Source organism: Crocodylus siamensis, chromosome 3 (assembly GCF_052110815.1).
Source record: "Crocodylus siamensis isolate JL-2025a chromosome 3, ASM5211081v1, whole genome shotgun sequence".
In the NCBI taxonomy this organism is placed as follows: Eukaryota; Metazoa; Chordata; order Crocodylia; family Crocodylidae; genus Crocodylus; species Crocodylus siamensis.
This window is the reverse complement of record NC_143397.1, coordinates 237,453,153-237,479,776: the sequence shown is the minus strand read 5'-3', so window position 1 is coordinate 237,479,776 and position 26,624 is coordinate 237,453,153. Positions and strand designations below refer to the sequence as shown.

Below are 26,624 nucleotides of genomic sequence, written 5' to 3'. Positions count from 1 at the left end.
CACTGGGCCCTGACTCCACCACATGGCAGTAGGAGAGGCAACCATCATGGTCTGCAGACCACATGTTAGCTGCTCATGGCCTGCACACAGGCCACCAGTTGGACAGCCCTGAGCTATGTTACTTGCTCACTTTCCCCCAGAGCTGGTAGCAGGACAGCAATAGACTTGAGCAGAGCCATATGTTCCTTGCTCAGGATAGCTAGTGTGAGAGAGCAGGTAGTTAATTTTCTGCTGGACTACACCAGGAGTTGTTATCCCTGAAACAAGGTAGAGTCAGGGGAGAGGCTGATTCTGAGGAGTGCCTGGGTCACCAGGCCTCTAGTAGCTCATGTTCTGCCCTTCGCTTTGTATTGGACCCTGAGTGAAAATCTGCCCGATATCCAGATGGTCTTGACAGGCTTCCCTGCATGGGATAGACTCAGCAGGATGGAGGAAGCAAGGCATTACCAAGGGTATCAAAATCTCGCCGTTTAAGCACATGCTAAAGTAGAATACTGGAATAGTAGATAGCCAGGGATTGACAGGAAAGCATATATTTTTCCTTGCTCATGTAAGTCATCCTGACAGTCAGTGGAACCAAATGAGGAGATACCCAGTAGCTTCTGCCCCGAGCCCTCACCATGTAACAGCTGCTACCAGACTGTTAATTATGTTTCTGCAAAAAGGCATGTGAGATCATATTGGGAGTAGAGAATTTAATGTCATTGACTATTGGTGAAGCAGGCAGATGGGTGAATCTTTTGCTCCTAGAATCAGTAGCTAATTCAACAATGTATATATGGGTACAAATAATGTTGCAATGCACCTGTTTACAGCCTCATTTCCTCCATATGTTTCTGTTTACGTTTCTTCCTGTTAGATGTGATCTTTCCCTTGCCAAATTCCACCACAGCAGAGCTTGAAGAGAGGCTGCACATCATTGCATTCGGGAGTTCTCAGCTTGGCACAGAGGACTGGGGGTAGATGGAGCTTTATGTAACCACAGAATAGCTTCTAGTCACCGGGGAGTAGCACAGGAAGGGGGTTTGGCAGCTTTTAAGAAAAGAGACGTCAAGTTATTCAATACTTTCTGTAACTTTAGAAGATACAGAACTGTTGTGGCATAGATGCAGCCCCTGAAGTATTGTTGCTGTGCCCCCCTCACAAATACAATCCAAGCCCCTACCCCCAGTGGAGTCTGAAGTGTTTTGGTTACTCGTTATACCAACTATTGTCCATGATTGGCATGCTGCAGCTCCATCCATTGAAGTTGCACTCACTTATGCCAGCTCCTAATTCAGCCCAAGATCTCTAAATCCCAACCAAAAATTTCTTGCTGTGTGGCAAAACCAGCTGCCTGCTGCAGGCCCAGTTCTGATTCCACATGCCCCAGTGTAACTCCCTTGATTTCATTGTAGTTACTCCTGATTTATACTCTTTGCCCTGCACAGAGATCCATCTATAGTGGGTAAATAAGGAAGGGTTATTTTATATACAGAGGTTGCCTGGCAAACACTCTTACTTCCTCTTCTTAAGGAATTCACAGATGAAGTAGATAGTGAGGTGACACTCGGAGTCATTCCATTCCCCAGTGCTGAGCATCTCCACACAGTCCTCATGCCCAGACGTGTCCCTTGGCTCCCCTTCCTTCCAGTTGCTGTAGTTTTGCAGTGGGGTGTTGTCCGCATACACAAAGTGTCCTTCCTTCTCCATATCGTTCACCCCTATGAACACTCGGAAAAGGCCGCTCTTGGAGATGTAGTCTGCTATGACTGCATTGGTTGCCTCATCTCTTGGCATAGCCAGCATTCCCCCTCTGATCCTGCAGTGGGTCAGTGCTTCCCTGTAGCTCTTCTCTTCCTTCACAATGTAATAGAATTTCTCATCTGTTTCCCTGATTCCTGCAATTACTATAGGAGGAAAAAACATTTTTTTTTTTTTCAATGGTCTTTCTGCAAGTCTCTTCTCCTTTAAAAAGTGTGATGACAGGAAATAATCAAATATAGCTGGGAAAAGGGAGTCTTAGAGTTGAGTTTATTGCAATAGTGAGGGGTGAAATGGAGAATAATGTTAATAAGAGAGACTGCTGAATCCCCAGTTCTGACTACCCCCCGCCCCCCCCTTGATAGTTTGGTTTTGGGCTTTTTCTGAAGCAGAAGTTGTCAGGTCAGGCCTTAGATGGATGAACAAAAATGCACAACTCAGCAGAGACCTTCAAACCCTGACTTCATATAGATTTCAGGTTGGTGCTCCAGGAAAAAAACCTGTTAGGCTGTTAGCAATATTAGAGTCTTCCCTGTGTAACTAGAGACCAGAATTCTCAAACTCAGTTAAGCATTTAAATTTGGCCTGGTTTTCAGAGCTGCTTAGCATCCACTAACGACAGAGGGGCTTGCTCTAGGTGCTCAGTAGCTCTGGTAAGCAGGCCTCTTGGGACATGTCTGCATGGTGCCAGGCAGTGCTGTGCAGTTACCTGCGCATGCTTGCTCCAGAGCTGGAAACAGTGGAGCTGCAGTTCCATAACACTGCCTCCAAGGTAATTCACTCTGCTGAGCTGCCATGCTGCTCCTAGTTCCAGAGCTCACACCTATAAAGCTGGCTTGAATACCTTGTCACAGTACTGCCTTGTTGTGGAGAGGCTGTGCTTTGGGACTTAGCACATTCACAATTAACGCAGGACCTTGCTGTCTGGTACTCCATGGTGGTGCAGAGGGAAGTAGGATTCAGCTGTGTCCTATATATTGGACATGACTGAGATTCTCTCCTTTCCCATGAAAGAGCGGGTGCTGTTGTACCTTTCCAGTGGGTGCAGCATGTTCCTCACTGCATGTTTGGAAGGATCCAAGGGAAGCTCCAAGATCTTCACTCCTCACTCACTACTGTGCCTGAAGCCCCTTTAGGCTGTTGGCTAGCTCAGGGGCAATAAGTACTATACCTGCACTCGGGGGAGTACTGGGATTACAGTAGCATGTGGCTATTGGATTGAAGGGGTAGGAAGCTTTTTGTGTTCTCCTGTACCTTTATGCCCTGAGCAGCAGATTGGCATAAATTTGTTCCTTGTATAGTGAAAACGGATATGATATAGTGCTCTTTCAACTGGCTGCAGAGATGCAAGAGAATACATTAGGGAGAAAGCAGTGGAGAATGACCTGAAACCTTTAATTATATAATATGGGGTTTTTTTGTTTTTAAGAAAGAAAAATTACAGCAGACAACTTCGTGCTTTTTCAAATGATGCCCCTAATGGTTGGGTAAAGGTCTGCAAAGCCACCTCATTGTCTTACCTCAAATCACTTCTTAATCTTTTCATTAATTACGAAGACTCAGTAGGGGTCACGCAGTTGGTGTGCCATGGCTAGTGCTGTTTGTGGTGACTGCTGTCAACTCATTGTTTATCCTTGTGCGGTATCTAGTTTTTTTGGGTTTTTCTTTAATCCACTGCTCATCTGTAGTCTGTGTAAGCTCTTTGAAACAGTGGGCGCATATACACGTCACGCTATGGTGACATAGCAACACACTACATCACTGTCCAGTGCACTACCGGAGTATAGCGGTCATGTGTCTACATGTAATTGCCAGTCATGTCACCATAGTGCCACGCTCCCTGGGTATAGTGTGCCACTGCGGCAATGTAGCAACAAAAGCTACCCATGTGCAGCATGCACAGCACAGTACCTGCCTGTACTGCCCTGTGCTTTAGTACCTCCTTTTAGTACTTCCAAAAGGAAGTACTAAAGCACGGCATTGTAACAGTGTCACCGTACAGCAGCATAGACCTGCCCAGTCTGTCTTTGTCACATGTTTCTACAGTGTGTAGCACAGTAGGGTCCTCTTTTTTTTTGTAGGTGTCACCAAGATAGAACAGTAACAATAAAACCTGGCAGGAACCAAATGAACTGTATAAAACAGATGACAGAGCTTACCATTTTTTACAAATTTCATGGATGTCTTCAGTCGAGCAACGTTAATATCCAGTTGCCCAACAACTTTGCGGTACCTCCCACAGTCACAGACCGTGCCTGAATCAAGAGAGGGACATTGGATGCATGAGCTGAGAAGGCTGGTGTCTGGGGTTAAGTAATTCTTGACCTACCAATCCACACTCAGACCCTTTAGAAAACCTATTGATTATTTACAGAAAGTTAGCATTTTTATCCCGATGCTGCTTTCACTTATGACAACACTCCTGTTTATCTCAATAGGAGCACATTTGTGCTTTGTTACCGTCCCATATTAACTTTTCATATGTGTTTTGGCTTTAATTTTCCCCCTCTTTTAGATATCCTTAGTTTTCAAAAACATTTTTTCCCATGGGTCAGGGTTTTCTTTCTGCTCTCCATATCTAAGTAGGACACTTAATTGTCCACATCTCTTCCCCTCCCATCTATTCCTGTATCCTACCTTCCTACATCATGGCTATTTCCAGAACACTTGTGGCAGAGATGAAAGCGGGGCAAGTTAACCCATCTGTGGGGTCCACTATTACTATCAGCTTCCCCAAAGGAGCTGGCTATGTCTTAGCACAGTCATGGGATTGAAGCCCTCAAGGAGCAGAAAACTTCCATTAGGTCAGGGAAAGAGATGAGCATGCTACAAAAATGGAATGATCCCCTTTGCTGGCAGATGATCTTCTCCGTCAAGGGACACAGAAGAAGTCACAGAGTCCGTATACTGGAAACTCCTTAGGGCAATTACCGTGTCAGTAAAAGGCCCCATGAAGCTATGGTGCAGTAGAAGTAATCAATATTATCTAAACTTAGTAACAACATCTCAAAACTGTTGAAGGATTAGTGATGTTTGGGCTGGTAAAACGTAACATCTTTGTTGCTGTGTGATTTGCTTTATTCCCATGTTCCTTTCCAAAAGAAGAGGGTAGAGGTTACTGTCTTACAAGAACCGCAGTGGCCTAGTTTAAGAAATCAATTTAAAAAAAATAAGGCTGGCCAGTGAAACATGATTTAAGGATGAAAAGTATTTAGGAACATTGGACCAGAAAGTACCTTCTGGGTCACTGAGTCCAGCTTCCTACTACTGCAGACAGTCCCTTCCGTAAACTGAACAAGCTCCATTTTATGAGTAATTGTGTTTCTTGCTCCAGCTACTCCAAAAAAAAAAAAAAAAAAAGATCTTCATACCTCTGATAGTTAGAATCCATCTAATTTCTAGGCTATAGTTTTTTTCATGGCTAACTTATATCCATCTATTCTTGTGGCGACTTTTTTTTTTTTTTTTGCTTCTATAGTTCTTTTTTCCTCCCTAGTGCTTGTTCCTCTGACATACTTATCAAGAGCAATCCTATCCCCTGTCAGCCTTCATTGAAAGAGCTAGACTTGTTTAGCCAACCAAGTTTTCTTTAAGATACGCTTCCCATTCCACTGATCATCCATATAATAATATTCATCCATCCATTGTGCAACTCAGCATTTTAAAGCACTTGTAAAACTAAGCACAGTAGCAGATTCAACCATCCTCTGCAGAAAGGTGCAGCTTGGGTCTTCTAGTAGTAACGAACATACTGTACCTGCTTTCCCCTTTTTTCCAAATGTCCCAGTTAAACCTTTGACTCCTTTCTCACCTGAACAGAACAGAAAATGTATTTTCAGATCTCAGAAAAGAACCAACCCTGGACACCATGTTTGGGAAAAAAAAAAAAAAAAAAAACCTGTTTGAAAACTATTTAGTGATGTATTAGCAGTGTGTTTTTGATAGAAGGTCCTTGGTGTGTTGTACTAGCAGATGTGCCAAGTCAAACAATCCCTGACTAGTTTAGGTGGGGAAAAAATGCAGAGAAACTTTAATAGATGACTCATTGGTAGCTCTGGCTTTTTTTGGGTGGCTAGTGCCTGCTACCATTATCTCTAAATGTGAGCTACACAGAGCATGTCTACACATGTGCTTTAAGGCACAGTAGACTATTTATTGCACATTTAACGTCACATAAAAACTGTAACATTACGCTAATGTGCAGTAAAGTAGTCTACTGCATATTGGGTAGCATTAAAAAATCAAGCAACTGCACTACTGTGCATTAGTGCAGCCTGATTGGTCAGTACCTAACATTGGAGGTACTAAATTTAATGTGCTTTAGAAAAGATGCATTAATGCATGTGTAGATGCACCCATACTGATCTGTATACAACATAAACGTGAGATGCTGGATGACTTCAATCATATTAGTAGGACTTGAATTCTGTCACTGCCTTGCAAGGTTGAGCCAATACTTGACTGTGTATTTGACTACAGCATGTTGTTTTAAGACACAGGACAGAACTTAGTAATGAGTTTACACAGAGCATGCATCTGGGGAATAACAGCTCTAGCTGAGATTAAATTTACTTCACTTCAGATAAAACCCATGGAAACATGCTATTTTTTAATCTTTTTTTCTTTTGATTTTTTTTTTCCTCTTATGTTGAAAATGATCCAAAAATTAAGTACCTCCGTAGTGGATAGAGTACTGTAAATACTTGAGGGAATAGCTTTCTTTCAAACTTGCCAATACTTATTTGAATCTGAAAACTGCCTGAGAATTTACTTCTCTCCCCTGTTAATTAAAACTTTGTTTCATCTCTGAACTAAAGTCAGTTTTCCTTGTGGTCTGTATGCTACTATGAGTTTGACATCTTTTTTACCTTTCATATAATTTTTCTTTTTTCCCCCAAGATGTAAACAAGGAATTTACTGGTTATTTCATTTCACATGGAGACTAACATTTTGGAAAATTTTTTAAAGCATTTTAATATTCTTGTACAGTAACATAAAAGCTGAAGAGAAGATGGAAGGCCTTGAATCAGACACCAAGAACTATTAATGTATCTAAATACAAGCTAAAATTATAGGGTGGCAAAAACACTCTTGGTTACTCCAACACAAATTCAGAGTAATCCCATTGATTTTATGCGAGGAAAAGTGCTAATAGGCATTGAGCATGGTTTTCAAAAATGACCAGTGAGTTTGGGTGCTACAGTTCTTGGGGACCTAATTTGATCTATCATAAGGGAGGGAGGGAAAGGGGCACTGTCCAAGGATTGATGCTCATCAAAGCCAGCCCTTTTAAAAGTATCACAAACTAATCCCTTAAAAAGTTGATTCCCCTCTCAGCCTCCTCTTGTGGAGGCTGAACCGGTTCAGATCCCGTAGCCTATCCACATAGGACCTGCCCTGTTTCTGGATATCTGGAAGCCTTAAATAATATATACAGTGTTAAGTGGGAAAGAAATCTATTCAGACCATAAGATATAAATACAAAAATCAGAATTCTTAACACAGGTCACACTTAGAGGCCTGAAATCAGATTTTTTTACTCCTCTTTAGGACTCTAAAAATCTAGATAGGTGCCTATCTAATGGAGTTCTTTTTTTTAGTTGCAAAGTCCATTTTTCTTTCACATTATTTAAATAATCTTTCAAGGAGTTTTTCATCTTATACCAAATACAAACAATGCTAATGCATAGGATCTGCACAGTAACCCAGTACTGAGTACACATTAATTGTACTTTGCTTATGTTACAAGTCAGGGTCAAAATTAAACCTCAAAGTGTATCAGTCAGTTATGCTGTATCAAATTTCCATTGTATTGTAATACTTCTAAGTGCTGTAATACTTCTAAGTGCTGTTCTTTTTCTCTTCCAGTTAAGTGGGCTGTAAACCAAAGAACATTCGCTTTAAAAGTGTGTGAATGGTTGATGTATTTGTACAGTAATTTGCAAGTTTGTGTTTATAATTTCTGCACTTTTGTGGCCAAATGAATATTCTGTCTCTCATAGACCTCTACTAAGCTATGTCAGAAGGCCTTTTCTGAGGCTATTAAGCCATTTACTCCTCAGAATGGCTGGGCATGTGCTGTTGTAGTCTTGATACGCAAAGAATCAGATGGCTCTCAGTCTAATTACTTGGTCTCAGAACATTACTTTTGAAATCACTGCCACATCTAGGGTGCAGACAGAAATGACAATTTTTGCCCAATCTGGCCACAAAAAGCAGCCTATAGTCATGACCAAACACAAGTGCATGGCTGCAGACAGCTTCAAGAGTGGCCGATCAGGTGAAAATCTGAACGTTCATTGCATGAGGGGTCAGATGAAGATGTTTCAAAACAGCATTTTCTGTAACTTCTGTCTGCACTGCCTGTCACTGTTTTCAGAATGGGAGGGGGGGAAAGGGACTGGCTGGGGACTCCCTAGAAAAAACTCGCTCTGGTCCCTTTCCCCTTCCTATTCTGAAACAGGGAAGGAGGAGGGGTCATTACTAAGGAAAACCAACTGCACCCTCCCAGCCAGCAGCTAGATTTCCCTTTCCCTGGAACCAGAACTTCTGTTTGGTCCAGGGGATTGTTGTAATTCAGAATGCTTCCTGAAAAGTGTTCTGAGTTACAGTGGAGAGCTGTACTTTTGTCTGCGCCCCTAATCTTTTTCAGGAAGCTTATCCATGACCTGAACATCAGCGTAGTTGCAACTCTGTGGCATTAATCTTACTTATTAGTCTTAAGGCCCATTAGTCTTACTTTGATCCTGGGGAAGCTCTTTGAGATGATTATCCAGGAGCACATCTAGAAAGGACCAGCACAGGGGACAGTGCTCGGGGGCAACCAGCGTGGGTTTATTAGGGGCAGGTCCTGTCAGACCAACCTGATTGCCTTCTACGATCAGGTCACATAATCATTGGATGCTGGTGTCACAGTGGATGTAGTCTTTCTGGACTTCAGGAAGGCCTTTGACACCGTCTCCCACCCCATCCTCATTAAAAACATAGGTGACTGTGGCATTGATGCCTACACAGTCAGATGGATCGGAATTGCCTGAGGGGCTGCACCCAGAGAGTGGTGGTGGATAGGTCATATTCGACCTGGAGCGATGTGGGCAGTGGGGTCCCTCAGCGTTCGGTCCTTGGGCCCACACTGTTTAATCTCTTTATTAGCAACTTGGACAAGGGGGTGAAAAGCACCCTGTTTAAATTCACCGATGACACCAAGATTTGGGGTGAGGTGGGCACACTAGAAGGGAGGGACAGGATACAGCTGGACCTGGACAGGTAACAGGGGTGGACGAATGAGAATAGGATGGGATTCAATACTGATAAGTGACCAGGAATAACGGTCACAAGCTGGCAGAGGGTAGGTTTCGGTTAGATATCAGGAGGCGCTACTTCACGGTCAGGGCGGCTCGGGTCTGGAACCAACTTCCAAGAGAAGTGGTGCAGGCTCCTACCCTGGGGGTTTTTAAGAGGAGGTTAGATGAACATCTTGCTGGGGTCGTTTGACCCCAGTATTCTTTCCTGCCATGGCAGGGGGGCGGACCAGATGATCTGCTCAGGTCCCTTCCGACCCTAGAAACTATGAAACTAAGTGCAGGGTACTGCACTTGGGCAGTAAGAACCAGCAGCATATCTATAGGCTGGAGAGCTCCCTTCTCGGAAGCACAGAGGTAGAAATAGATCTGGGAGTCATTATCAATTCCAAAATGAACATGGGCCGCCAATGTGAGGATACAGTCAGTAAGGTCAACGACACCTTGTCATGCATCCACAGATGCAGGTCTGAGGAGTGATCCTCCCCCTCTATGCAACACTGGTCAGGCCACAATTGGAGTACTGCATCCGGTTCTAGACGCTGCACTTCAGGACACATGTGGCCAGCATCGAGAGGGTCCAGAGGAGGCCACTCACATGATCCAGGGACAGCAGGACAGGCCCTACGAGGAGAGGCTACGGGACCTGAACCTGTTCAGCCTTGACAAGACAAGGGTGAGAGAGGACCTGGTGGCCATCTACAAACTTACTGGGGGGACCAATGGGGAATGGGAGAGACAATGTTTACCCAAGCACCTCCTGGAGCAACAAGGAATAACAGCCATAAGTTGTTAGAGGGTAGATCTAGACTAGACATCAGGAGGCACTACTTCACAGTCAGGGTGGCCAGAATCTGGAACCAACTTCAAAGGGAAGTGGTGCTGGCTCCTACCTTGGGAGTCTTTAAGAGGACGTTAGACGAACACCTGGGTGGTGTCAAATGAGCCCAGTATTCTCTCCTGCCCAGGGCAGGGGGTTGGACTTGATCTATTCAGGTCCCTTCCGACCCTACATCTATGAATCTATGCATCAAAAATACGTGGCAAAATAGTAACTCTTGTTCATTTGCTTTGAAAGCATGTGGGCAAAAATGTGATATGCTCTACTAGAGTTGATACTAGCTGCTTAAAAAAAACTAAAATGGCTCATTACTTTAAATTCAGCACACTCTTATGCTGAACCCAGCACATGCCCAGAAGAGATGGCACGTTAGTTGGATACAGCTCGCCCAACATCTGTATAGATCAGGTGCTTTGCAGGGCATTTTTGGTAATTTTATCTAATAGCTGATTGAATCAGTTTTAGTTAAAAGTACCAAAAAGCCCCGCTGAAGCACCTGACCTATACAGATGTTGCAGAGCCAGGTGAAGTAACTTGCTGCTGCTTTTGCTAAGCAGGTTTTTTGGTTTGTTGGTTTTTTTTTGTTGTTTTTTTTTAACGTCTTCAAGCATCCAGTGTTTAGCTATTATCTTTAATGAGCCTCAGGTTTCTCCCTATGTGTTTTTTGTCATGTAATCTAAAACAGAGCAGTTTGCTTAGCTCAGCTAGGAAAGTGTCCGAACCAAACAAGTCCAGTGTGTTCCAAATAGGTACTAGAGCATACACCTCAGATTATATCATAATAGCCAACTATACTAGTTGCGTTTGGAAAACATAAATCACAGACATTACTTAAATGTAAATAATTTCACCCAATAGCTGTAACTCTTAAAATCACACACAGGCCCTTGATGCACACCTGCCTTGACACAAAGGGCAGAACTTACCCTTTCCACCAATCGGACCAATTTTCCCAATTATTCCTTGATCACCAACATCTCCCACTACTCCTTTGTTTCCTAAGAAGAATGCAATGAAAAGAATATGGATGATTCTATTTATATTTGGGACACAGTTTAACTGTTTGATTGATCTGTTCTTTTGTTAAGAAATGCAAGTTCAGTTGTAACTGGTAGCAAGTGTAAGTGGATGCATCTACATGAGGCATTTACTGTTCAGTTGTCTAACTGCACAGTAAACACCTCAGTGTCTACATGTGCACCCCTACTAGGGTGCACAAAACTAATGTAAGTATTACCCTGCTGTGGAGTACTTTTGTACGCAGCAGTGCACATGTAGATGCTGACTGGTTGGCTGGGACACAAGGGTGCTTCAGTACTGGGGCTGCCTGCCAGCTAGCCTGGCACTGAAGCACCCTTGTGCCCCAGCCATCTCCTCTGCAGCACATTGAGCCTCAGCAGAGCAGTCCCAGGCTGGCAGGCTTACCTCCTGGGGCCCCCTTCCAGCTAGAGCTGCTTCAGTCCATCTCAGTGTGCTGTGGTCTGGGCACACATGCAGATGCATTCCTGGGAGCAATAAGCTCCAGAGTTTACTGATGTCCCCTAATGGCACATGTAGACGTGCCCAATGTGTGTGTTATAGGTTCTCCTTTCAGCCCCAGCCATTGAGTATATAGGTCTCTTACAGTCCCCTAGTCCTTCCCTCTGTTGTTGCCTCGCAGAATTTTTTCCTTTTTAGCTCACAGTGTAGCAGCTTGTATATTTAGCTTTGAAAGTCCTTATGTCAGTTTCCAGTGTGTTGGCGCTCTGTCCTTTTCAGTCTCAGCATTACAAGTGATTTAACGTGATCTTAACTTTTTAACTTGGTAACTTTAATATTCAAACAAGGTTCCCACTGAGTACTGCAGTGTATCATCTACCTATTTTCCTTCTGCTAACTTTCTTTCTGCAGATATTTAAATATCTGCAGAAGGTAACAGCAAAGTCTTCCTGAATAGAGGCAAGTCGCATAGTCCTTGAATGCCTTCTAAAAAAAGACATGGCCTTCCACTGAATGTCATAATTGCTTGGCCTAAAGAAGTAACTCTGTAAACTATAGGTCCCACTTTAGAGTATACTTGACTTCAGGAAATGATATAGATTTAGGCTTGCAGACATGACCTGAGTAGCTAACAGTGGTCCACATCTTAGGTGAGAAGATTACTTAGATAAGCAATAAACATTTGACTTGTCACATGACTATTTTCAGCCAATCCCGTGCATGCATGTAATGTATCACGTAACGCTAGTATCCATACCTAGCTTTTGGGAATGGTGTTAGGTTTAAATCAATAATGCCTAAAAATATTGTGAGATCTTGCATTGATGTACTAAGATATGTATACTAATTATTGCCAATACTAGTAATTGATGTATTGTTCTAGACCTCAATGTTGATATAGCAAAAATGTTAAAATAATTATACGTACCCTTTGGTCCTTTTGGTCCTACTTTTCCAGGTTTTCCCATTTCTCCCCGATCTCCTTTCTCTCCTTCATCCCCTTCAGAAAGTTCAAATAAAGTATCATGCTCCATTTCACTCAGGGTAATACATGTAAATCCGTTCCTGAGGAAGAAAAGCTCAGGGTGCAGACAGACCTAATATTTGGAACTTTGCAAAAAGCTTTAAAAATATAGTAAAATGGTTTTTTAAAAAAACTACTGTACTGATGTACACTTCCATGGAGGGAGCAGGTATTACTTTGTACCTTTTTGTTCCACTTTATGTCCATGCAGGTGGTTGGTCCTCCACAGTGCGGCTCTCTTCCCCCACCACGTTCTCCCAGTAACTTGGCCACTTTTAACTCCCTTCTCCGACCCGGGGTGCAAGGAGTTGTAGCGCCAGCAATGCCAGAGTACTGGGGCTCTCAGCACTTGGGGCACTCTTGGGGCCCTGCCCCTTTGGCACCGTAGGGGTGCTGTCCTCTTGGTAATTTGGGCACTGCTTCCTGTAGCCAGGACACCACTGGAGCCAGGATGGTGGCCCTCCAGCCCACACTCTCCATGTACCTCTGCTCTGATAGCAGGGAGCTGGTGGGGAGCAGAGGCTGAGTGGCAGGAGGGCACTCACTAAAATTAGCTCCGCTTCTCCCGTTACCTCAGCAAGTGAGACAGACCAGTGGTGACAGAAAGAAAATATTGTTGCCTTTCACAGATGGGGAAACTTAATTACAGGATGATTAAATAATCTGCCTAACATCACACAGGAAGTCTGTAGCAGAGGCAGACACTGAAGCCAAGTCCCAGACTTGTGCCATATTATAACATCCTTGAGCAACAAAAGAACAAACACCTCAGCAGTCAACAAGGTTTTAGGGAGGGTAAAATTGACTTGTTCTTGGTACCAGGGTCCATAATACAAGTGGTTTGAGGTCTCATCTTGTCTAAATGAAAACATGAAATGAACTGAAAGCTGTTATCTAATTTGTTTCTGAGTTAGGCTTGATGTTGCTCAAAGAGAAATTAAATCTGTGCTTTCTTCGTTCTTGATAGGAGACAGGGTTTGAAATCGGTGAATGAAACTGGTGATATGTTGAGACAAATTATGACAGATCATCAAGCCTTGGGATCCTGTATGGAAGGACAGAGCCATGACTGACTCACCCTGGTAGCCAGACCAGGGGGTGCTCATTAGCTTAAAAGGAGAAGGAGAAAAGGTTGAGCATCAGTCAGGAGGTAGAGAGAAAGTGTGTGTGTGTGTGTATTTCGGGGGGGGGGGGGGGGGTTCAGGAAGTCCTGGGAATAAACAAGCAAACCAATTAGGGTGGTATTTATCCACAGTTTAAGCCAAAGATTTTCCTGAATTAAATGTTAAGCTCACTCCTTCCAAAGGGTGGGTCTGTAGAGTAGTTGGCTGTGTGCTGCACTGGGAGGTGAGTAAGGATTATGTTCATTCACAAACAACATTTATTGCATTCTTTAAACCATCTATCACAAAACAAACAGTGAAATGAAAGGGCTTGTAATTAGCAAATAATAGGACTCTTAATCTTTATCTCGAAGTTCTCCTCAGTGATTCTGTAAAGGTGAGTACAGATATGTTTCTGGGGGGAGAGCCCTTTATAAATCCAGATCAAGCTGTCTGCTTCCCATTAAGAAAGAACCAACAACAACAAAAGTCAGGAGGGAGTTGGCGGGGAGTCTTTGAGCAAAAAGAATGTTTTGTACCGTCACTGGACAATACTATCAACCTTGGAGACATTACCCCAGAAAAAAACAGGTACATCACTATCCAAAGCTGGGCACGTCTACATGAGATGCAATGTCACTGTAGTAATGCATTATGGTAATATAGCAACAGTGGGCACAAACCGTGACGCTGCAGCTGCATCACCAAAGTGATGGCAGTGTAGCAGCTAAAAATAAGTATGTGCCACCAGCTGTTACTGTGCCGTCATTTGGTACCTCCTAAGGAAGTACTAAATAATGGCACAGTAACAACGGCGCTGTAGGGGCACGTATAGATGGCCCACTGTGATTACTTCCTGCAGCTACTTTCCTCCTGTCCTACTTGCTACAGTGAGATTTAAGTGCTGCAATCGTTCCTTTTGTGTCAGAGTAGCTATCAGCCAGGTATCAGGGTGTCAGCTATGATAAATGTAGTGCTTCCTCCTCCTCTTGCCTGGGACTCACATTTTTGAAGTGGAGTATGAAGGCTTGGATCGTGCTGTCCTCTTGTGGCTTCTTACTGAATTGCAACCAGGTAGGGAGGATTTTTAATTAAATGAACAAGTCAGTTCATCTCAGTTTTATGTGCCTAGGCCATCCCCCTTAATAGCATCGGATCAATATATTTCAGTATGTACGTTCATAATACTTTGGTTCACATCAGAGGTGGACCTAGATCCTACTCCTGAATCTGAATTTTGAATGGGAACTAGCATATTTTTACTGCTCTTCTTTGTACAGCACCCTACATGTGCATATTGCTGTACTGAAAAATAAAGAGTAGGGATAAAATGTCAGCTCTGCTAAAATCTGTGAAGCTGTGACTTCACTGAAAGCCATTGCCCCAAGAAGTGTGGCTTACAGCCCACATTCTGAACTAGTATTGTTCAGAGGTGGACAAGGTGCTATGGGGCAGGTTCAATTTTATCCCAACTCTCAGATTGTCTTTAAAGTACAGAGGGACCAGAAGTTTAACTAATTGTGTCTCCTGTCCACCCCATGTGTGGGTAGTTGCCTTCAGCAGAAACCTGGTTGTATTTTAGATACCTTTCTAGGATTCTATCCAATTGATCTACTTGCTGCGCATCACTAACTTGAAAGATCATACTATTGAAATGGACATGCACAAGTCGCTCAACCTTTCCTGTTTGCAGTTCTGTCAGACAGGGGAGTAAAAGCCATGAGCAATCAATGACATTTAAGGGTCATCAGAACACCTCTGATTGCAGCTGACAGGGAGCAAGGCCAGAAAGTCCTAAGAAGTTGCCTGAGTGCTAATAGTCATTGGAATCTTTAAGGGAATCGTTTCAGAGTAGAAGGAACACTAAATAAAATGGCTTTTTGTATTACTGATAGGAACTTAGTTAATCTTTGGTTGTTTCCATATCCTGGCTGCATCTCTTCTTACAGCTGGCTTGCATCTTTGTGAACTGAGTAAGTTTTAGCGTGAAATAGCTATTGATAGGTGTCTGAATGGTAGTGTTGAACGAGGGTATCTCACGAATGTGGGAATGGAACCCTAACAGGAATTGTGTGTCTACTTTCTCGCAGAAGATGTGGTATCCAGTTCCTATGGCTGCTGCATCACCTTTGTTTTGTCCTGCTGATTCCAGCCTGCCTTCTGTTTCTCTCCCACAGTGGCCACTGCCCTCCTATACGGTGCCACAAACAGGATTTGGGGAGTTTTGGCAGGAATCCTCCCAGCTGTAGTCTCCACAACAGGCCTTTCCACATGCAGCTGCCATGTTTTAATGAGTCTGGCACACTGCATGGGGGCCCATGACTTACTGAGGTTGGCCAGATTGGCTTTACAGTATACTGGTCCTAAATGTAATATGCACTGGAACATCAGAAAGTTGAGTCCTGCTGAGCTTGGTGGGAGGAGTTGCTGTACAGAAAGTGCCGACATGGCCAGTTGACTGGAAAGACAGTCTTTCAGTTCCTTTGAAAGGCTGAGGCTTCTGTTGTCCAATCTAGTGCCTAACCAGGATTTGCCCAGTTAAAGTGACCAGCTGTCCTGCATTTTCTGGGAGATGCCTGTGTTGGGCTTTATCCCAGAGAACTCCCAGAAACAGGAATTTTGTGTTGAATTTGGGGGGGAAAAAATGGTCCCAGTTTGACACCAAAAGCATTCTGCTGTGTCTTTTGAGAGAATGCAGTGCTGGCTGGTGTCACAGGAGCACATCTGTATTGCAGCTGAGTCAGGAGGCAGCTGTCTGCATGTTGACATGTCCAGATTAATTAGCTGTACCTCTCAGCACCACATGACAGTGGTTCTAATGCTGCTTTCCAAATGAAAAGCAGCATAGGCTTGTTCAAGTTGCACTACATCCAGGATAATTAATTCTGCCTCTCAGCAGGGCTAACTAATCTACCTGCAGCATTACACTGCAGTTTATAGACTGCACTACATGCATTGGCCAACTAGACTGAACAGCTGTGGTAGATGGTGCTGAGAGCCCAGATGCCACAAATGTCCCATTGCCTTGCAAAACATCAGTAATAAATGGTTACTTTTTGAAACATCTGGTTGATTTTGGGTTGTGCTACTTAAATCTAGCACCTGATTGTCACTGACCACAGCCTAATTTGAGAAGTCATACCCACTTGTATAATTCAATAGGCAACTTGATGAGGTGTAGAAAAAAGATGTGATTACAGAAGTTACAAACCCTTGGTAAATACCATTGCCCTCTTCAAGAAGAAAAACAGAAAATGGTGGTTCTTTTTAAACTTACTAAAAACTCAGCAGGGTTATGCATAAACTTGTTAATGTACTTCATTTGCATACAGAAGTACTGGCTGTCAATAAATCCACTTCTTTGGTCTCCACTATTAACCTGATTCATGGAAACTGACAATCTGACAGCTCTAGAGGACTATGAATAAACTATTATCTCATCCATGGGATTCTACAAATTCACATTTATGTTATGGTTTTGCAGTGCTCTCAGATCACTTCAACAGCTCAGGAGGTCTTTGCCTAGTGACCGTAACGTCTTTAAAATGGCCTCAAAAATATTATGATATTGTTAATTTGGATGTATGAGGAGCACCTGAAACACCTAGATGTGGCAGTCACCCAGCTGCCCTGCTACGGACTGAACATCAAATCTTCCAAGTCCTGCTTTTTGAAGGAGGGGATGGTGGAGCTTGCCTACATTGTGACACTGCAATGGGGCTTTCTGGATCTAAAAAAGAACCTAGTTGTCAAGACATGGCCTGGATTCACCACAGTGTGAGCTGTACAGAAGTGCATGAGGTTTGTTGAATATTATGTGACAAAAGCTTTTGATGAGCTGGTTGCTCTTCTACCTGCCATGTTATAAGAGGTTTCCAAGGCTGTCCAGGGATTATGTAGATTTGAAAGTAGGTTGCCAGTCTAGGGTGCCTGTACCAAAGCCTCCCCTTCAAGTTACTTATGGATTCTAAGATGCAAGAGTTGGGAAATGTGCGCTCTCAGGTTTAGAGTGGACAGGTGAGGGTGATCATGTCATACCAGTTGGAGACTGAGAGTTTGTCTTTGTAGCAGCAGTGTCCCACCCAGGATGATTCTGAGCATGTCCTGTCTGCCTGCTCCCACAGCCATGCTCCAAACCTATAAGTACACCAGTAAGGATGGGCTGCTTCAGGGCATTCCTATGTACTGCGCAGAAGCATGCTGGAGAGCATATCTTTAGAGTGGCCAAGGAAGGATGCCTTGAAGTGGCCCCTCTGGCACACTTCCAGGTGTTGAGCATGTCTGCAAAATGGGTGAACGGTATTGTTGGGTATGTCCCAGTTGGGACATTCTACCCACCATGGGGCAAACAAGCCCTGAGAGTCAGAATTATCCACTGGAGAAATCCAAAACCAGATACCAAATGTGAGTGTTTTTCTTTCCACTTTATCAGCGGGTTGGTTGTACATGGATAGAAACCCACAATGTTTAGTCTAATTGTTTCTCCTCCTCTGACAGTGGGAAACTCACAGTGTGGGAAAATCTTGTATTTTCTCTCTTCTCATTATAAATTGTTAGACTCTCAACATGCAGTAAAGAATTGCCAATAACTTTGGATTTTTTATGTTTGATCTTTGATTTGCACCAGTTTTATGCTGGCATACATCTACTGGTAGAATCATTCTTGATTTCCATGACGATTTATAGGTCAGATCCTTGACTAATGTAGACTTTGAGGGAAGTATGTTGGCTCCACTTCATCTGATAATCTGGGCCTCTTTCTGTTGGCTTTATTGATTTAATAAAACACAAATTATTTAGATTTTAGTCTTCTAATTTATACAGGTATAACTTCCTTGACTTGATTCTCATAATGTGTATGTGTATCTGATATTAGCATATATGCTATAGGCCATATATGGCAGAAAAAAAGAAATGAAATTAGGTTTTGAAATGAAAGGGTTGTTTAGATAAAAAAAAAAATGTGAAGCGCTAGTAAGGAAAGTTGGTTCTGGGCTAGAACAGCCTATAGGATGTGGTAAGGCGTTGTATATTTTCAAAAGGAAATGTGGACAGCGACAGTTCTGGTTGCTGACAGAGTTTTGATATTTTCCAGAAGTAGAATTGTATAAGCACAGTTAAGGCTAAAAGATGGACAGCAGTACTTGGAGACCACAATAAACGCTGCTTTGACGCACCAGCCAGTGTCACAGAGTTTAGAAGCAGCATTTATTGGAAAAATAATAAAGGGACCTCTTTGCATAGGCTGCTACTGAGAAACACCTAGTTCTCTTCCTCAGATTTCATTCCTCACCAGTCTTTCAAGCTGGGCCCAATAGGTCCCTTTTGAAGTCCATGTTCCTGGACTTAATGAAAGTTAATCAGGACGTAGAGCAAATATAATCAAATATGAGACCTCCTGAAATGCTGAGCACCTACACATCCAAATGAAATCAACAGAATCGGCAGTGTTATACACTTCTGAAAAATCAGCCTCCTCCCCATGGTTATAGCAAGGGGTTAAGAGTCAAAAGTTCTGGTTTTATTTCTGCTCCTAACTCTCTCTGTTTGTTCTTGATATGTTCATTTGAATTCTCCAGATTCTGATCTTTGTACCAGGAAAATTGGTGAGATACAGAATTTGACCTTCACTGCTCTGGTTAATCAGTGGTAAATAGTTAGGTTTTTAGAGAACCTGTAATGTAAAGCACTAGATAAATATAAAATTTTTACAGGCTGTCTCTCAAATTGGGCATCAACAATCTTTTAAAATGTAGGTCAATATTCTTTGCAATTTTGGCCCCAAATACAAAACTTTAATAGTGAGGCTATAATGATATCATTCTCTATTAAATTTAACTTACTATGTATGTCATGTTGCTTGATGAAAATCTGTAGATTAACACCAAGTATTACAGAATTCTACATTTAATTTCTATAGTGTCCGTCTGACTATTTCCTCAAACTCTCTCTTATAAAAGTACAACAAGTTGGCAATAATATTATCCTATGTTCAAATGATTTGAACTCTTTTGCAAATCTGGACTTAATTTAGATTAGGAAACTGGAAAGTGAGTGAGCCTTCTCTGCTTTTGTTGATTTTTGTTATAATCTATTTTAGATCATGAATAGATGTCAAACCTTCAAAAAAAATTAATGTATAGCAACAGTACAATAGGACTGCATGAGCAGAGGCTGGAGCAGTCAGTGGAATGTATACATCATACATTACGTGTGACCACTAGAGGTCAGACTTTATCATCGCTTAACAATTCCTGTTCTTAATTTTTTTTTTAATACAGCCCAGCTTTTAGGGTTTATCATAGAAAATAGGTGGTGAAGACAAAAAGCAGTATTGTTCTCTCCAGGATATTTTCTAGTGCTTGGATCTGTCATTTAAATACCTTGTATTCTGCATCCCCTCTTCTGGGAATTCTGATGCCTTTCTGGATATTCATGGAATCACAGAATTAAAGAATCGTAGAAAACTAGGATTGAAAGGGACCTCAGGAGGTTACCTAGTCCAACCCCCTGCTCAAAGCAGGACCATCCCCAACTAGATAATCTCAGCCAAAGCTTTGTCTAGCTGGGTCTTAAAAACCTCCAGGAATGGAGCTTCCACCACCTCTCTGGGTTGCTTGTTCCAATGCTCTACTACCCTTCTTGTGATTAGTTTTTTCTAATATTTAACCTAAACCTCCCTTGCTGCAACTTGAGACCATTGTTCCTTGTTCTGTCATCTGTCACCACTGAGAACAGTCTAGGTCTTTGTAACTACCATTCAGGTAGTTGAAGGCTGCTACTAAATCCCTGCTCAGTCGTCTTTTCTCCAGACTAAATAAGCCCAGTTCTCTCGGTCTCTACTCATACGTCATGTGCCCTGGCATCCTAACCATTTTTGCAGCCCTCCAGGGGACTCTCTCCAATTTGTCCGCATCCTTTTTATAGTGGGGGGCCCAAAACTGGACACAGTACTCCAGATGTGGCCTCACCAATGCTGATTAGAGGGGAAGAATTACTTCCCTTGATCTGCTGGCAGTGCTCCTACTATTGCAGCCTATTATGCTGTTAGCCTTCTTGGCGATAATGGCACACTGTTGGCTCATTCAGCTTATTCTCCAGTGTAAATCCCAGGTCCTTTTCTGTAGAGCCAATGCTTACCAGTGCATGGGATTGTTCCATCCTAAGTTCAGGACTTTGCACTTGTCCTTATTGAACCTCATGACACTTCTTTTGGTCTAATCCTTCTATTCGCCTTGGTCTCTTTGAATCCTAACCCTACCCTCCAGTATATCTACTAATCCCTGCAGCTTGGTGTCGTCTTCAAACTTGCTGAGAGTGCACTCCATCCCATCTTCCAGGTGGTTGATGAAGATATGGAACAAAACCGGCCCCAGGACCATCCCCTAGGACAGGGGATTTCTTTTTTAACAAGTGTACCCCTTCTGTCTCAGAGTTTCAGCTTACATACTTCTTTATATTAAAATTATTTGGGGGTGCTGGTAAGTCCCCGCAGATAGCAGGTAAGTCTTTGAGGTAGGGGAAAGGACTGTAGGGGTGGGGGCAGATCGAGGCCTCCACAGTGAGGGAGAGAGTGGGGCACAGACAGGGGGCAGGGGCTGGGGTGAATGTGGCCCTGGTGGGCTGGGTAGAGGGACAGTTGGAGCCCGTGTGGCTCATGCAGGTGTAGACACCCAGGGGGGCACATGCCCCCCAATCTGTGCACAGCGTGGAGGTGGCTGCCACTACGCACAGGGCTTTCCGTGCTGCTGCAGCTGCCCTGGGAACACTTGCATCGCACCACTGGGAGGGCAGGGGGCGCAGCGCAGCCTAGTGGTGGCAGGCATGGTGTCACACTGCTCCCGGGGCTGCTGCAGCAGTGCGCAAAGCCCAGTGCACAGTGGCAGCTGCCTCCGTCCCATGCACAGATCGGGGGGGGCACATGCCCCTTGGGCCTCTGCTGGGGTAGCCCCCCCCATACTCCCTACAACCTTAAGTACCCTCATGGGTATGCATACCCCCGATTGACAACCACTGCCCTAAGACACTCAACTTCATGCTAGCTGCCAACTAGACATCAAGCCAATGATCATCCAGTACTACCTGCTAATTAATTCCCATGTCTACCATCTAGTTAATTACTTTCAGGTATCTTATGCATGTAAAAAGAGCACATTCAGATGAGGGGGAGGACTAGGGGGAGTTCTCATGGTTAGAGATCTTGAGCAAAAGAAATGACCAATTCCTTGTGATTTTTGTTTGTTTGTTTGTTTCTTAACTCTGAACATGTGGGGGATGCTTAAGTTTTTTGTAGCCAGTGTAGGAAATATGAACTTTTAGGTGACGTGATATAATCTCGCAAGGTAGTGCAAGTAATGTAGGACCATAAATTCTGAGGTATTTAGTGCACCCACAATCATTTTATGACCTCCTCTTCCCAGGTACATTATGGCAGAGGAGAGGCATAGCTGCACAGCTCACAAAATTATTGCAATCGTCCAGTGTACTGCATTATCTCCCAGCAAAATAAATTATATCATGATGCTTCCTATTGGTAGATGTAGAGGGATGAAACAGGCTGGAGAGATGACTCTATCTGAAGCCAGGGCTAGGAGGCACAGGGGTGATAAAAGTAACAGAAATCTTTGTTTGAGACACTATGATTAGGAATACAGCAGTAAAGTTTTGTCAGTGGATTTAGTGCCAGATGGCAGATATAATGTGCTGGTGTTTAGAGTATTCTAGTCACAGGCCAAGTACTGTAAAGGCAGTACTGCAAATCATCCTGGTCAGTATACCTCAGCTGTTTTACAGATAATTAAAATGATTCAGGCACCAGTCCCATATTAAGTCTTTCCCTTCCCAGTTGAACTGCAACTATGGTTGCTATGCTACTTGCAGTCAGATGTAATTCTTCTGATACAGACTGTTGTCCACAAGAACCTGGAATGAGGCCACAGACTTCCATCACATAGACTGCAGACTGTTGTCAGATGATCACTTGATTTAGAGTGATCTCGATGGAGCTCCATAGCTGTCTTTGGCTGTCATCCCTTTTAAAACAGTAATCTAATTCTGAGGGCATGCTAAAGATCCATTCAGTTCTTCCACTCTTCCTTGGTGTCATCATACCATTGTTCTGGCCAAAAGGCAACAGGGAATGACCATAATTATGCATACAATCTGCCATTACCATGCTTAATTTGTCTTGGGTCATAATAGCACTGTGACATGCTCCTTTTCTGTATTCCCAGTCATTGCTAGTTCTGAAAAAAATAGTTAGAACTCAGACTAATTCCTTTCATGTTCTCACTAGGCCACCTTGCTAGCTCAGTAACACTTGTGCAACAGATAATTTTTGTCCAAATTTTCTCTAAGCATTTAAACTTCCATTATGCAAATACTAACTAAACAAACTCCTTGCACAACCTCAGGTGATTATTGCATTTCCCTGTGTAGGTTTTGCAGCAACAAAAGTTAAACACTTGGACCACAATCTTGAAGAAATTAATTTGCTGATTAAAAATGGAACTTTAAGCAATGTGCATTTGAATAATCCATCATAAAAACAAATGAGTCTGTGGCAAGGTTTTGGGGTTGATAATCTCTTTTCTATTTAAAATTTAAATCAGTCACATTTTTTCCAATTCTGTAGCCTATGGATAAATTAATGAATTACTAATAAGGAAGCAAGAGTTTGGGCTGCAGTAGCCCTTGCCTGGAATAAATATTTCAGAGCTGTCACTGAAAGATATATTTCTGTGTTATGGATCAAGTTCCTGGCTGATTTGTACCTTGGGCAGTTTCTCTGACTTCAGTTGCAAGTTAATGTATGGGATATAAGTTAATGCAGAGAATTTGGTCTTAGATATTTGCAAAACATTTGGAAGATGAAAGAACTATACACTGAAAACCCAAACTAGTTCCCACTGAAATCAGTGGACAGGTTATTTTTGAGGTCAACAGGAGCCGTTGGAAGGGTCACAGGGAGCACAGTTTCCATTTGGGATTAATGTACTTGGATCTCTCCATAAGTGTAAATGAACCATCAGTTGTCTCTGGGTTAATGCTCACTTTTAAGTGAAGCTGAAATATTTTTGTATATCATCTGAATGAGAGCTATCTTGCAACCTAATGCAAACAGAACACAGAAAATGAACAGGAGAGGTCTAATGTAGCTGGAAAAAACTGTGCAAGAGACCTATACCATATATAAATGTGTGGCAGATTATAATAGGAACTTTATAAAATCATACAACCATCTCTTCTCAGCACAGCACCTTTTCCTCCCCAGAATTTCGCTTGTCAGGTCTTTGTTCCATTTTCAATACTAGATCTTCCCTCTCCAGCTCAGCAGAAATGTATATCCTGTGCATACCCTAGTCCCATTATGTCCCTATTTAAAATAAATCTGACTAACTCTGGCCTTAGTATTAGCAAGCTTATATTCCTCACCTTTTGGTCCAGGTAAAATTGTGTGTGTCGAGCAGACTTCTGTAGTAGGTCGATTGTCAACATCGAGCCCAAAAATCTGAACTTGGAAAATGAAGAGCATTACTACGGTCCCATACTTCCGCAGCTGTTGTTCCTTCATGCTGCTCATCCTTGCAGTTTCTCAGGAAATGCCTTTCGTTGTTACAGCCTTAACAAATACAGTTGATTCTAAAATAAATGCTCTGCTAACTGAGGCAGAGCAAAGACTTGGGAGTTTGCACTGGAGAGCAGCTAAATAAAGTGGAGAAAAGCAGATCATACATTGTCCAGAGTATTTATTTAAAGGCGACAGCTGTTTATTCCAATTTATCTCTTAGCTGTGAGATATTTAGGTGCAATAGCCAGAGGAAATGTCTTCAGTATATGGGGCTATCTCATTTAGATTTTTCCTCTTTGTGTTTACTTAACATAGTAGAGAAACACCGGATTCCACTTATTCATATGACAAAGACTTTGATTTTGTATCCAAGGGAATGCCAATTAATTACACATGGCTTGTGTCAGGTTGTTAGCTAAGGAAATGAACTTAGATTCTTTTTCACAGATAAAGGAGACGATTATATAAGAATCCTTCTTCTGGAGGTAAGTAAGGCTCCCACAAAACAAAGGCATAATTTGCGGCTCTGCTGTGTGGGAGGGACACTTAGAATAAGCTATTGCACCTCTGGTAATCTGTACAGGCACATTCTCTGCTAGTTCAATACAGTGGGTCTGAAAGGAAAGGATGAAAGAAGGTGTGACCACTGGGTCCCTGAACCAGTAGCCTGTGGTTAACCCTCAGACTGCAGCTGTTACAGTGGTCCTCAGGCTGCCATAGCAGTTGCTCTGTACCCTCTTTTTTGGTAGATGAGAAGGGCAGCGTTGAGGGCTGAAGCCACAGAAGAGAAGAAGACCCAAAGGCAGCCATGCAAACTTCCCACACTTCTGTATCCCTGTACCAGCTAGGAGAGGCAACCTCTGGAGGCGGTGGGGCTCCTCAGGCTTCAAGCTCATTCCGCTGAGTAGGTTGACAGTCAAAGCTGCGTTTGATTTGTGTGAGGCAGGCTCAGAAGCTTCATTTGAGTTTGTGGGTCTGCAGCTAAAGCTTGGAGGTCAGACATGTAAACTGCTGTGTAGTAGAACTGATGTGACTCAGTGCTGTTATTGACTAGATTCTACAAGATTTTAGTGCCCTTCTCCAGGTCTGTCCAGACCTGGAAAAGGGCACTTCCTGTCTGAAAGCTGATCTAACATATTATGCGCTAGGACTGTGCAAAATTTTACCAGCTGTTTCATTTCGACACTGTTTCTACTCATTTTGAGCTTGAAGCAGCAAACTGGAGATGAAACAAAGGGCTTCGAAACAGCCTCAGTAAAAGGAGGGCAGTCAATGTTTTGAAACGTTTCAAGTTTCGAAACAGCCCGGCTGAGTCCTCCCCAGCTCTACGATTGCGCTGGGGAAGGGAACTCGGTCTGATCCTAGCACTGGGGAGGGGAACCCAACTCAGCTGGGCTGAGTTCCCTTCCTCATCCTGATCAAAACAGCGTCAAAACAGCAAAACCGTTTTGACAATTCGGAACAGAAGAGTGTTTTTGAATTGAAACAAAACTCTAATCAAAACACTGTTCTGTCCAAACGGATGTCAAAGCAAAATGCTGCTGTTTTGCACAGCCCTATTATGCAACTATACAGTTGGTCCAATAAAAGATATCACCAAAAAAGTTCCTTGCTCTTTGCCCAAGAATAGGGCAAGCACTCTCAAAATACAGTATATATTACACAGCTATTTCCCAGCCATTTTGGTGGAAGGGCACTGACAGTGCTCTTGTACCTATAGCATGTTTAAGGTATTCTTGTGTCCGGTTTTGTACATTGTAGTTGGATGAGGGTTTGAAGTGGTGATTTTGGGGATTTCATGGATAAATGATTGCCTGAGGACACAGGGGTTTGGGCTTGATAGCTCATAAGGGCCCTTCCAGTCCTTTGTTTCCCACTGATGACTTTTTTTTCCTGTAAGTGTGGATTTGGTTGTCTAGCCTCAGCAAAAGTAGATTTCCCCCACATAACATACATACCAGCTTTTTTGATATTTTCCTCATTATTTCAGTCAATAAATTGTATGGCCTTTCAGCTTTCTAATAGATGGATAAGATAACAGCACCCATTCAAGGGTGTGGGGTTGCATCAGATGCCTTCTCTTTAATGCCTGAAACCCTGTTGATCTCAAGTCTCACTATGTGCCTGGGTGAAATCTTGTCCATATTATAGTAAAATAGCAAATCTTCCATTGCGTTCAAGGGAAGCAGAATTTTACCCCTACTATGGTCACACTTCCAAAAGTTGCCACACTTCCAAAAGATTCTCTCTTTCTTAATTATAATACACATGGCATCTTCAGAAATAGGTCCGGTGTCTGCCCTCATAGAGCATGCAATGAGACAAATATGAGGCATGTATAAAGCAAATAGTACATGGACATGACAACAACTACACCATAACTGGTGAGGGACAGAGGAATAATGAGAGCTGGGACTAGGGCCAGATGGAGTTACACCAAGAATAAATTCAGCCCCATGTGATTTGAATTGGGAATTGTGCCTGTGACTTCTAAATCGGTTTTATGTATCCTTTCCCTCACTTCACTTTCCATTTTGCAATCTTAAGGCCAGCATAAGAGACA

General features: G+C 42.9%; 1 protein-coding gene across 3 annotated transcripts; it reads right to left on the bottom strand.

Moving 5' to 3' along the window:
• Nucleotides 1-678: 678 nt before the first annotated feature.
• COLEC10 (collectin subfamily member 10) lies at nucleotides 679-24,200 on the bottom strand. Of its 3 annotated transcripts, none has more exons than XM_090040550.1 (7): nucleotides 23,926-24,200; nucleotides 12,293-12,364; nucleotides 10,812-10,883; nucleotides 5,501-5,554; nucleotides 3,903-3,998; nucleotides 1,502-1,703; nucleotides 679-1,032 (listed from the first exon to the last, which is right to left on the bottom strand). In XM_090040550.1, the coding sequence occupies exons 1-7, from the start codon at nucleotides 24,071-24,073 to the stop codon at nucleotides 972-974; spliced, it is 705 nt and encodes a 234-aa protein (XP_089896676.1). In that variant the 5' UTR covers nucleotides 24,074-24,200; the 3' UTR covers nucleotides 679-971. The 3 variants fall into 3 exon arrangements, with proteins under 3 accessions (XP_089896676.1, XP_089896674.1, XP_089896675.1); XM_090040548.1 differs by having other exon boundaries at nucleotides 1,502-1,889; nucleotides 23,926-24,196; XM_090040549.1 differs by having other exon boundaries at nucleotides 679-1,889; nucleotides 23,926-24,196.
• Between the last annotated feature and the right edge of the window lie 2,424 nt (nucleotides 24,201-26,624).